The sequence below is a fragment of the Monodelphis domestica genome, chromosome 1 (genome assembly GCF_027887165.1).
Source record: "Monodelphis domestica isolate mMonDom1 chromosome 1, mMonDom1.pri, whole genome shotgun sequence".
In the NCBI taxonomy this organism is placed as follows: Eukaryota; Metazoa; Chordata; class Mammalia; order Didelphimorphia; family Didelphidae; genus Monodelphis; species Monodelphis domestica.
The window spans coordinates 325,260,845-325,274,478 of record NC_077227.1 but is presented as its reverse complement, the minus strand read 5'-3'; the positions used below and the strand labels follow the sequence as shown (position 1 = coordinate 325,274,478).

General features: G+C 36.1%; 1 protein-coding gene across 3 annotated transcripts in view; it reads left to right on the top strand.

The window, feature by feature from the left end:
• YY1 (YY1 transcription factor) overlaps positions 1 to 13,634 on the top strand; it is a 41,255-nt gene extending 27,621 nt beyond the window's left edge. For 2 of the 3 annotated variants that reach the window (XM_016431270.2, XM_056811270.1), the window contains 3 exons: positions 2,941 to 3,001; positions 5,029 to 5,187; positions 6,061 to 13,634. In XM_016431270.2, coding sequence (XP_016286756.1) covers positions 2,941 to 3,001; positions 5,029 to 5,187; positions 6,061 to 6,243 — 403 coding nt within the window. In that variant the 3' untranslated portion in view covers positions 6,244 to 13,634. The remainder of the gene's footprint in view (positions 1 to 2,940; positions 3,002 to 5,028; positions 5,188 to 6,060) is intronic. The other variant, XR_008915091.1, reaches the window with a different exon arrangement.

The window sequence follows — 13,634 nt, the reverse complement described above, 5'->3', positions numbered from 1 at the left end:
TTGTATCTGATTTCTTACTTCTAATAGGCACTTAATAATTGCTTTGTTGGATTGAATCTAGCCTGATACATAATCTGAAACATGAATCACTTGACATCCCTAGCAGAAAGATGGCCTACTACCTTTGCTTAGAAGACCTCCAGTATTTCAGAACTTGCTGTATCAAAAGGCAGTTGCTGTATCAAAAGGCAGTCCATTATACTTCTAGACATTTCAGACTCTTGGGAAGATCTTTAGTGCTAAAAATCTAATTTCCTCTAATCCATCCATTGTTCCTATTTGTCCCCTTAAGTTAGTAGAATGAGTCTGGGTTCAATGAGACTGTAACAGCATAATCAAAGACATTGAATAGGAATGTTCCTGCTAACTCCTCATTCCCTTACCAGGCTTGAACATCTCCCAGTTTCTAATTTTACAAGACCTAGTTTGAAAACTGCTTTTCTAGAAATAACCAAACATCCATCTTACTCTACCCTCTATTTGAGGGGCAAATGATAAAAAAAAATTCATTTTCATTTCAAGGAAATGGCCATTTTTCCCTAACCAGAATATCTTTCTAAAATGCCTTCTCAGGATATCGTGGCACTAGATTGCTACAGAAACTTGTAAGCAAGTTACATTTCCCTGGCACTACGATGGCAATCACTCTGCAACTTTAACTGTGTTTCAAGAAGCGGACTTCCCCAAGCCAGCAGTACATACAATCTCATAGAGAAATGTTGAATTGTGAGCTGGTTAAAAAAAAAAATTCTGGTTTTTGGTCTTCCCTTCCCCAATGTTACATAGCAGATTATGGTTCTAGGAAATAAATGTCTTTGTTCTATCTCAACCTCAGTTATTTTGGTGATAATAGTTTGTACTTTCAAATAATTCTGGGTCATTATTCTTGATATTCCCCAAGAACCTACCAAGTTTGAATTTTATTCCTGATATTCACTATTCACTTTTAATTGCTTCCTGGATAGTTAGGAAAATATCCTTCATCAAAACTTTGGAAACAAGTACATGATGTAAATCTTTATTTCAATAGCTTCCTCCCCTCCCCCTTTTTTGTCCTAGTAACAACTCTTCAGACTGAAGGACAAAAAGTAGGCACAGTGACTTTACCACAGGATTACACAGCTCAGCTCAGAAGTGTCTTGAGGTCAAATTTGAACCCAGGTTCTCCCAACTCTAATCCTCTGGAGCATTGTCCACTGTACCTACCACCTAGCTGCCCTCCAATAGCATTTAAAAATTCTCCATTTCAGAAAATGTTTGTTTTTGTTCTCCACCAGATTTTAAAAGAAAATCTCAGCTAAGCTCTTAATTTTTATTCCGTCCTCAGGATGTTTTGATTTTTATTTATGATACTTAAAGAACCACATTTCTGTGCAAATTCAAGGACATGTTTTTAAAATATATTTCATACTAAGAATTAGCAAATCTAGATCCAACCTCCAGGTGGAGTAGTATTACCAAAAATATTATGCATCTTACCTTTTATCTATTAGATTTGCATACAAGCCTAGAGGTTTATGGATCTTTGTTAGGGAACCAAACTAAGTACAAAAACAAAACTTAGAATTTGTTAATTAATGATGGTATATGATAATCTAGTTATCAGGACTGCCATTTCCTTAAAGATACCTACCTGTATCTCACCTATTGGTAAGGTGGAAAATATGTAAGTATACAGTAGTCCCTACTAGGGTAGATTAGACTACAACGTCCAAGAACTTGTCTAATTTATTTCCTTTCTACTCTACATAGATCCTAAGGGAGAAATTAAGGGAAGGTTTTTTGACATCATTGCCAAAAGACCAAGTTTTAGGTCAGTGAAAATGTCAGGTAAGTCAGAGGATAACTTAGGTCAGAAATCAAAAATTTGAGTGTTTTTTCTGCCTACACTTCCAAAGGGGACCATGATGACCCCTCAATTTCTTTGTTTCTCTAACTCATTTGACAGAAAGAATCCCCAGTTAACAGGTGGTTTGAGTTTGGAAGTTCAATATTGTATTTACAAAATTGACCTGCTATATCACCTCCACCAAGGCTTTCATTGATTAGCATAGTAGTGTGTGTATGGAGTAGAAAGAGCAATGGACTTAGACCTAAGTTTGAAGCCTTATTCCACCATGTAACTGAGCAAATCTATTCCCTTTTCAAGACCTCTGTTTCCTATCTATAAAAATGGGAATAGTAACACTTGCACTGACAAGAAAAGGTATTTTGTAAGTAAACTATAGATGGCAGTGTGGAAATAAGTAAGAACTTGTTTCTATCCTCTTTTCTCAGAAGTTAGATTTCTTTCTATTCTGGTTATAGGACTTGACTGTTGTTTATTTGTAGAGATAATATAAGTGAAAATCTAGCCTTATTATTTACTTTTATAGTGTTTGACTTAAAGTGGTATTAGCAAGACTTTAGTAGCCTATTACAGTTAGTTATCGAATGTTTCAAGAGGTGTGTGATCAGTATGGTGAAGAGACTAGGAACTATACTATGGGAATCAGCTAACAGAACTGACAATGGTTAGTTTGAAAAAGAGAAGACTTGGGAGGAATGATCATTATCTTTCTTACATAGTCATATAGGAAGAGAAATTATGCTTATCCTGCTGACTCAAGGACAGAATGAGGAGCAAAGAGTTGAAGCTGCAGAGAGACATATTTTTGACTCGATATAGTTTAAATTCAAACTTTCAAACCATTATATATATCAAAAAAAGTAGAATGAGCTGCCTTACTTAGTGGGTAGTGAGTTGATGAGACTGGAGGTCTCATCAAGGATGTTGTTAGTGATTTCTATCCAGGTTGGACTAGGTGTCTTCTGAGACCCTCCTACTCTGAGAGATAGTTCTATGATTTTTATATTAGGATAACATTTCAGGGAATATGATTTATTTCAGTTGAGTCTACCCACTCCTGCAAATGCCTGTGTCTCTCTCTCTTTTGTAAGAATGAAGCCAAGAAAAATTAAAGAAGATGATGCTCCAAGAACAATAGCTTGCCCTCATAAAGTAAGTAATGCTAGGGGATTATGGGAGTTTGGTGATAAAACTGTCATTACACTGTAGAATGTTGATTATAGAATAGAATTTACATTTTTCATTCTTTTTGACAACACTTTGCCCGTAGAGTACTTTTTTTTAAAATAAGGAGAGTTTACATATCTAAATGAGATGTTCTCTTTTTGATGCACTCCTGGCTCTTTTCCTAAAAGGACATTTTAGTCAAAGGAGGCTGCATTGTATTTCTGATCCTTTGTTACTATTATTTTGAGTGGTTTTCCTTTAAGCATTTTATCAACATTTAGAAATTAATCAAACAACACTAACCCAGTATTTATTTTTCCTTCAAAGTCCTGATGAATTGCTGAGACACTGGGACTGATCTTTCTAGGCTCTAGTCTTTCTTCACTAGGGAGGCGTGAACCTCTTGGCTAGGTTAGTCGCATAGGACCGACAAGAGTCTGATACCAGACATGTAATCAAAGCATTTCTAGCTTGAAGCAGGGCCTGCCCAAAGTTAATTCTCTTCTGTCATATCCTTTGAAAACATAGGGTCAGATCCATGCCTCAATAAGTCACTAGAGAAGGATGTATCAATAGCATATAACATCACATTTCCAGTTGCATGTTATTTCTGATGTAATAGGGACCTGTTCTTCAACTTAAATGTGAATAATCTCATTAATGTGACTGAATTTTTTAAATTTATGACTATGCAAATTAGAAGATTTAAAACTGAGGAGAAGTCTAAATTTTGAGTTAGACATAGAAGTTGATAATGGGAATGAGATAAACAAAAAGGCAAAGAAGGTCATGGGGTAGGGATGGGATAGGATGTAAATTTAGCTCAGGCAAAATCATGAATTATATATCAGTGTTTTTGCAGCTTACATTTCCCAATCTGATTTCATTGAATTGCTATTTAGATTTTTAAGGGGGAAAGGACTTCCATTGAGACCAGAAGTAAAAGTAGAATTTAAAATAGTGATGCTGAGTTTTCTATCTCATTTCTTCCAAAGATTTTTAAAGCTCTGATTTCTCAAATCGCTACTTTAGTAGCCAAGATGAAATGATTTTGGTTCCTCCAAACCCCCAACCTCAACTCTGCTCACCATCTACCACCCTTTTTGTCTGGGACCTGTGTAATGGTTATTTATTCTGTCCTTCTATCATGCTTTTTTTTTTCCCATTTTTCAAACCACTCCATTATTTGGCAACAACTGCAGAAGAAATTGTTATTGACATGCTTCTTAAGCACCACATATCCATCAGCCTCAACCTGCATTGCATTGGAAGTCAATTTGTCTGCTTCTCTCTGTTCCCAGTGCCTCACAGAATCAATTTCTTCTGTAGTTGCCATTCCTTGGAGACCCTCTTGCTTCTTTCTCTGTCAAGAAGGGGAAGGCAAAGAGAGAAGAAAGAGGGAAGTAGGAGATGGAGAATGACAGACCATACTTGCACCAGAGACTATGGGGCCCACCAAAGGTAGTGGTGGACTGCCATCATTTTAACTCCATTTCTTTATCAATGCTTCTTTCTATTAATGATTTTTGTGGGCCACAGATTTGGGAGAGACAAGAAAATAGACTAGATAGAAAATCAATCAGGAGACCAGGGTTCTTGTCCCTTTTCTGCCAGAGCTGAGCCCATATTGCCTTGAGCAGGTCACTTTCCTCTGGGCCCCAGTTTCCTCATTTGTAAAGCAAAAGGGTTAAATTGTGCATGATAACCTTTTTGGTCTCTTAACATTCTGTGATTTTATCATGAAATGTTTACCACATTTACCTTTAGACTAGACTGTAGGTTTTTGAAACTTATGATCTTTGTAAACTAAGTTTTACTTTAATTTTTAAGTAATGTAAGAACTGTGGGTTGGAAAAAGTGAGCAAACTTTTGAGGGGAATTTTATGTTATGCTGGGGTTTGTTTGTTTTTTTTTTTTTTTTGTTTTTTAGGTGACAGCTGTGAATATTCATAGGATTTGAATAGTTAAAGAATTTGAGGCAAAAATAATAAAGTTTTTCTCTCTGCTTTAAGGGATGCACAAAGATGTTCAGGGATAACTCTGCCATGAGAAAACATCTGCACACCCATGGTCCTAGAGTCCACGTATGTGCAGAATGTGGAAAGGCTTTTGTTGAGAGTTCAAAACTAAAACGGCATCAACTGGTTCATACTGGAGAGAAGCCCTTTCAGGTATAGCCACTTCTTTCTTCTGTCTGCATTGTATAATAGTAAGTGGGCTGAATGGTAGCATCATGAGCATATTATATATATTCTGAAATATAAACCAATTGAGCCATGGTGTTTTGTTTTGCCTAAGCACTTATTTAGTTACAAGGATGGCCTTAGTTTTTTCCTTTTGGCTCCATATGTAGTTAGTTCACTACATTTAGCCAGGTATTTGGGAAAAGAATTGCTAGGGAAGAAAATGGCAATCTTCTGTGAGAGGAAGTCTATTTTTGTCTTCGTGCTATGGTTTAGGAATATATAACAGTTATTCAAGATGTTTTTGAAGAATTCTTTTCTGGTATGTTTCTTATTAGGATTACGATAAATTATTTATGGTTAATTAACCAAGAGCGGCCATATTATTTGTATACCTTTGTATATTGATCTGTAAACATAAGCCTAATTTTCATTTCCTTGAGGTTGTCCTTTATTCAGAACTTAGTATAATACATTGATGAATGCACCTTTGGAATAAAAGTCAGGATTTCAATCCCTTGAGATTCCAGGGTAGAAAATTTTAAGCTGCTGAGAAATTTGGTGTCATTTAGCTCAGGGAGCTAAGTGATTCAGTAAGACTCCTGCTAGCTTGCCAGATATTCAAACTGTATTTTGAATTAATATTCAGATTGCTACCTGTACACAGTTGCAAAACAGTTTAACATGATCTCCATCCAAGGGATCACTAGAGAGTAGCTCTGTAGTGGGTTATAGAAGTATCTGATTTCCTTAAGGATAAGTAAGCCACCCCTAGATAGGAGCAGAATTTTTGCTATCCCATCTCCCAGGTAACTGTTAAAGTTGCTGAACAGTTTTGATGTGTGGTCTTTCCTCTGACAGTGCACGTTCGAAGGCTGTGGGAAGCGCTTTTCACTGGACTTCAATTTACGCACACATGTGCGAATTCATACTGGAGACAGGCCCTATGTGTGCCCCTTCGACGGCTGTAATAAGAAGTTTGCTCAGTCAACTAACCTGAAATCTCACATCTTAACACATGCTAAGGCCAAAAACAACCAGTGAAAAGAAGAGAGAAGAATGTTCTCGAACTTGAGAAGCATCTTACAGGAGTATGATTGGAAATAAATATGCCTCTCCTTTGTATATTGTTTCTAGGAAAGAATTTTAAAAAAAAAATTGAATCCTACACACCTAAAGGACATGTTTTTGATAAAGTAGTAAAAATAAAAACAAAAAAAAAAACAAAAAAACAAAACAAAACAAAAAAAACTTTTAAGATGACATTGCTAAGATGCTCTATCTTGCTCTGTAGCCCAATTTCAAGAACACGGTGTTTTGTAAAGTGCAGCCCCAATAGGAGGCTAATTCATGAACTTGCATCAAAAAGACAATTCTTTATACGACAGTGCTAAAAATTTGGACTTCTTTTCACATTCTTATAAATATGAAGCTCACCTGTTGCTTACAATTTTTTTAATTTTGTATTTTCCAAGTGTGCATATTGTACACTTCTTGGGGATATGCTTAGTAATGCTATGTGTGATTTTTTCCGGAGGTTGATAACTTTGCTTGCAGTAGATTTTCTTTAAAAGAATGGGCAGTTACATGCATACTTCAAAAGTATTTTCCTGTAAAAAAAAAAAGTTATATAGGTTTTGTTTGCTATCTTAATTTTGGTTGTATTCTTTGATGTTAACACATTTTGTATAATTGTATCGTATAGCTGTATTGAAATCATGTAGTATCAAATATTAGATGTGATTTAATAGTGTTAATCAATTTAAACCCATTTTAGTCACTTTTTTTGGAAAAATACTGCCAGATGCCGATGTTCCGTGTAATTTCTCTTTGCCTGTTCAGTTACAGAAAGTGGTGCTCAGTTGTAGAATGTATTGTACAGGCATTGACTTTTTATTAACACCCAGTATGTACATCCCGTGTAATAGAAAGGGCAACAATAAAATAGTGGTCCTAAAGAAAGAATATGGCAGAAAATGATCTGTAAGCACAGTCTTATTTTTTTTTGTTGTCCAGAATAATAATTCTTCTTGAGCCTCCCAGAAATTAGAAGCTAAATAAAGCTACTCAAGTTTCCTTTACTTCTGCATTCAATTACAGTGATTTGTGATGAAAGCGGTGCCTGAAATTTACAGACCATTGTATACTTAAGATCTGCCTAAAGTCAGAATAGGTATTGGACATCCTAGGGATACCTGAGAGCTCCTCAGTTTGGGATGGTTGAATTGTCGGTGATGCATTTGTTCTTTCAGCACCTACCCCTGCTATGGCAAAGCCACTCAATGAAGCTGTGTTGACAGGTGACCATCCTTATGTGCTTTGTCGAGGTAAGATATTCCCAGTGGCATTTGGGGGCTGCAGAGGGGAGGGAAGGGGGAGGCAATGCACAGAAGAGATTGGGTTACTCATTACTCCAACGGGGTTGTATATCCAAACCTTCAATTACAGCCTTGAAGTTGCCTTTAAGGTCATCAGTGAGCCTTTGAGCCTTCCCCTTACTGTGTTTGATTTCTCCTATAGAGGAATGGACTGTTTCTGAGCCTTTGTTGCTCTCTCCAATAGTCTTTTGATGCTAGTTTCCCCATTGGTACCAGTCAAAAAAGTCATTGAAAAACTGGTGACCTGCATGCTTCCTAATAGACAGAGTGAGTGCAATTTTGCAAGGTGACTATCATTAGACTGTTACAAAATTGTACTCAGGGAATATTTTACCTCTCATGTGGTAGGTATGATTATAATCTCAGAATTTTTATTCAAGGAATAAAATTAAGTATCAGACACATTGAAAATATTTTTTACAAACTGCCACAATACAGTAAATTCCTTATCAAAACAGCCAGATGCTTTTTTCTATAAGTCAGTGCTTTTATGAGAGACTGAAACAAGTAAAGTAGCTGTTATCAGTGATTTCTTTATTGAAAAAATAATTTTTAGGCTATATCAGGGTTAATAGATTCAGCCCATCTATCCCATCTTCTAAACTTTCTACACATATTGTCCCATACAATAATCATCTCTTAGACTTTTTGCAGGGCCTCAGGGTCATCATAAGTGCCTTCTGAATCATTAAAGAAAGGTTAGATTGATTTTAGTATTTTGGTGACATATAAGAAATAACTAGACTAAGTGGATTTAATTATGTAATTAACATTTGCTTCATGTACAAATCATAAAGTGATCCAAGTCTGTTGTCATGATAATTATTGGTGGTCATTTAAATAGTAGTAATGTCAAATGGTTATGCCCTATAGGGTTCATGCTAGCTAGATGATTAGTGAGAACTGGAAAGAACTCTAGAAACCTATTCCAAGCCACTTATTTTACACGTGAGGAAATTGAGACCCAAAGAGAAGTGACTTAACCTAAGATTACATGGCAGATTTTCTCTTGACTCTTAGTCTGGTGTTCTTTCCACTTGGGAGGGGGCTAAAAATCTCAGGCAACCATCTTATTGACCAAGATTGCATGTTTTATACCAGGTAAAAGCCTTGATATGATTCAGTTAATCATCCCAGTGGAATAACCTTGGACTACGAGTCCAGAGATGTGTGTGCTAGGCTGATTTTGTCATTTTTACTGTGTGATCCTAAGGATATCACTTCTACTTTCTGAACTTGAGTTTCCCCATCTATAAGATAAGGGGGTTGGAACTCTAGTTCTAGATCCCTTCCAACTTTGGAGTTCTGTGTTCCACAATTCCATTCCTCAGCCTTTTGAAATACATAAGACTTTACTGTATTTGGCAGTATGTGTAAGAGGTAAGCCCTTGGATAGATTTCTAACTTTAAAATGTGTGCTGGCACACATACTTTGATTAGACCTGAGGCGCAGAGTCCAATTTAATACTGTAATATAAAATGGTTTATATCTTCTCTGGCTGTCCTAAGGCTTATTTGTGTCTGTGTGAGGTCATCAGAATTCCAATTGTATCATCTGTTTGCATTATTCTTAAGTCATAGTTACATTTTTCCATTCATCAACCCTGTAATTCACTGGAATCTGACTATGACTCTGAGACCAGGTTACAGAGAGGTCCATCTGCTAATTTTACTCATTAGAGCTCCCTTGGAAAGAGGGTCCAAGACAAGCCCATATTTATATAAAGCAAATCTCTATGGTAGACCTTTTTTTCCTCTGTGCCTTGTTAATCCCTGGGCATGTCTTGAACCATCATTTCCAACCAATTCCTTTCTATTTTCATAGCCTCCCTTCATACTATATATTCTCTGTTCAAATTTATCTTGTCCATGTGGAAAGTATAGCTTTTTCTTTCTTTTTTTTTCTTTTTAGGAAGTTTCATATGGGGATTGGTAGAAATAATATACTACTACTTTATAAAAGGATTACAGCAACAGTTGAAAAATGATTGGCATCCTTGAAAATAGCAATTCTTTAACTGTTGATCTTGAACTGTGCTGCTTATTCTTAGATTTATAATTTGCTAAAGTAATAAAATTATTAAAGGGCTTCTAACAGTAGGTTTGAAGATATGACTTTGATTTATGGTACCTCCGTTCATTTTCTTATCTAGGCAGATAATAAATGCACCTTTCTAGGCTGTCTGACAAACACCAGAGGCAGGTTACATTTCATCAGATGTTAATACTCTTGAATTTTTTATTCTTTCTCTATACATTTGAGGAATCTGTCAGAACAGAATATTAGCTTCTTATAAGTGAGAGAGTCAAGAATATCGGGCCCTAAAACTTGAGGGATTCAAGAAAAGAATTCATCTGTAATTTGGCCTTTTTGCAGAGGTTTATAAACAAACTGGAATGATGAGAAGGACCTACCTTAATTATTGCAGAAAGTAAAATGGCAGGCAGTTTTGAAATTAAATGGCTTGACAAAGTAGAGGGCCTTTCTTGTTCCTCCTGAATGTATGCATATAAGAATTTGGTTAGCAAATTGATTTGTATGCAGATGCTTCTGCTAATAACTTTCTGGAGTTCTTCAATAGAAACTCATTAAGTCCTAAGTCTAATATGTGCAATATACTGTGCTAAGCCTGCTAGAGATAGAACTATAAGTAAGGCTGTGTCCCTGTCTTCAAAAAGTTTATAGTTTCTTGTGAAGAGAATACAAATTAAAATATGAAAAGTGCCTAAGAGGAAGTTAAGAACTACTAAATAAAATGTGGGAAACTCTAGAGGAGTTTTACATATTTTCTCTTTTTTTTCCTCTTAATAACTTGCTTGGTATTTGTAGATCAGATATAAGGTAATCTTCAATCTAACATGCCCAAGTTAGTGACATTCCAGGTATATTACAATTTGCTGAATATTTCTTAACAAGCTCGAGACTAGTCACTTTGAATATATTTCTGAATCTACAACCTTTTCTGCTGCAGACTTATTCCTATGCCTACTATGTTCCCCTGGCTCCTGGGGTAAGTTGGCAGTAGCCTAGTTTATATGATCTTTAGTGCAATACTTGGCAGTTGCATCTCTACTGACCCTCATGGAGAATGATAAAAGAAAATGAAACTCAGAGGCCAAAAGTAAAACCTTGAACAAGTGTCAAAGAATTGAGCTACTTTTCTAAGATGCCACTTTGGCCTAGAAGCCTTTTTCATATGAAATAGACCTTTTGTTCATAGTTAAAAGCAGCAGCAGTTGAAGGAAGGGCTGTATGTCTATGTTTCCATTCAGACTTTTACAAAACCAAGAGCGATGCACAACCTAGACTGGCCAAAAATTGTGAATCTCCTTCTGCCAACACTTTTGATGTCATAGGGAACTTAAATATTCAGTAACTGTTAGAGCACCTACCATGTATGTACAAAGTCCTGTGCTTGGTACTGGAGGGGAGATAGGCTGTCAGAAAAAAACTGAAGGATGGCATCTAACGATCTTTTAAAATTGATAGCTTTTTTATACCACTCACTTTGGATTAATGGAGCAAACATCCATCATGTAGATGAACATTAAACACTGAGAGGTGAAATGTTTTTTCCTAGGTTACAGTGAGCAATTAAAACAATGGAATTTGAACCCAGATCCTCTTGACTCCAAATTGCTGCTTTCAACATTATAGAATTCCAGCAGGATACAACTGATATACAAATGTACATTTCTATACAAAGTCTGTAGTATAGGGTAAAAGGCATTAGAGGTACAAAGTACTTTTCTAGGAGAATCATTTAGGTTTGAGGGCATATAAGAATTCTTAGTGGAGGCAATATTTGTACTAAGCTTCGAAAAAGATAAGGAACCTTTCCACAGAATAGCATTAGCCAAGATGTAGAAAAAACGGTGAGGAAGCACTACAATACGCAGGAGAGATCACGGGTGTTTCATTTTGACAAAAGAGGAGCACACAGCAAAGGGTTCTGGAAAATGAGTATGGAGGGAGTGGAGGTCTCTTGGGTGTTCAGCTGAGGTGTCTGGAACAGAAAGCCACAGGAACATGACTAGATTTACCCATAAGGAAGGGACAACAAAGGGGAAGGATGGGCACAGAAAAGACCAGTTAGGTTTTTTCAATGTTCCAAATGGGCAATAATGATGGTGACCAGGGAAATGTCCTAGAGTCAGAATGGAAGTTTTAGGTTGTGTGAGTATTAAAGTTTATTACCAGCTCTTCAGCTTTGCAGATAATGGAGAAGGTGGACAAAATTCAGAAACTGCCTGACCCAGTTTTTTTGTTTGTTTTGCTTTTGAATAGGCCTGAGTTTAGTCTTTAAGGTTCTTTAATGTCAATTACATCAAAATACACTAGGATTCCTTAGTAGAGAGGGAATTTAATCAGCAAGCTCAGGCATGTAAAGGATGGAAGGATCTCTTGATCTGGAGGTGAAAGAAAGGCTTGGATTAAAGACCTGACTTAGCTTTCTGATCTTTTAAAATGTGGATTTGGTCAATCCTTTAAATTCCTGGGTTTCTGGTGAATCTGGTCAATTTCTTATCTATAATTAGACTACCCCTGAGCATAAGCCATAATGCCCAAAATAACATCTCTTTGAAAGGAAGGAAATATGTAAGTATCCTCTAAAAAATGCCTCAAAACATCTGTGATTACAGCCATATAGTGGCAAGTATATTGGATCAAAAAGAGCATAGTTCTTGGCACAGGCTAAGATGATGTGTTTTGAAACCTAGTTCTACTACTTAACAGCTATGTGACATCCAACAAAAACTTTATTTGTAAAATGGGGATGTTTGCACAACCTACCTCACAGGGTTGTTGTGAGGAAAAGTGCTTTGTCAAATCTGTAATGTAAATGAGTTGTTATTCCTTTGGGTCCTCCTTCCACACATGCAGGTCCTACTGCTTGCTGCTGAAGGCCAAAATGTTAATCACCTATTGGCAAAACTTGGTGATAAGACTGCACTTAGCTAGGTTGTTCCTCAGACAACAAACACAGGTTCTGAGAACAAAAAAAAAAAAAAAAAACCTGTGCCATGACAAGGTATTAGGAGAAGACTTTAGTGAAAGACTAAAAAGAAATATTGCATAAAATTATCATTAATATATAATGCTATAAGGGGTTTGGGGTTTTTTATGGGGTTTTTATGGGGTTTGTTTTTGGTGAGGTTTGAGGGAGCTTTTTTTTTCCATTTCTTCCCACTTAACAGTTTATTTTTATTCACTTAGAATCACATCTCATCCTTAATTAATTAAGATAACTAATCAAAAACCTTGAGAGAATTCAATCTGGTTTCATACATGTCCAATTTGGGGCAACTTTGAAAAAACAGCTTTTGTCTGGACCAATGTAGCAGTTCTTTGTCATTGTTTTATAACTTTAATGATATGCAAATAACAAGTGTAGTTAGTTGCATGTCTAATTACCTTGAAGCTTTAAGTCATTGAAATTCTGAACCAGAAAAGAAAAATGACTGATTTTTTTTTTCCACAGCCTGAAGGGTTTCATCTATGTTGACTACATTTCATTCTGTATAGAAGAAATTACAGGTCAAATCTGTAAAAGACAGCATTTGAATGTTGAGTAGGATCTTCCTTAATTTCTATTGGATGACATTTGTGAGTGCCACATGATGTGTCAGGATCAAGGAATGCACTTTTTCGTTATTGAGGGAAGGGTAACTACTGAATCATTCAACTGAATTTTTCTTCAAAATCTGGAGGCTTTTATCACCTGGAAAATAGTAATGGTTTGATTAGTTAAACCAGGGCATGGAGAAATTCCATTTTTATCCACTTTCTGGTGACTTCTACAGGCCACAATTCAAGGACTTGAGCGGTGCATCTCCTGTGCATTTTTCCTTTAAGCCATTTCTGGAATTTTCCTTGGTTTGTCATTAGCTCATAGATTGTAGCTGCAGAAATACTATATTTGAAACATCTGCATCAAGAATTCAGATGACTTTGCATCAAGAGAAGCATTTAGCTATGACTCAGTTTTAAGCATCAAGCATGTATAACCTGGCCCTATAAAAAGTACAATAAAGAAAGAATGTTAAGATTTTTAA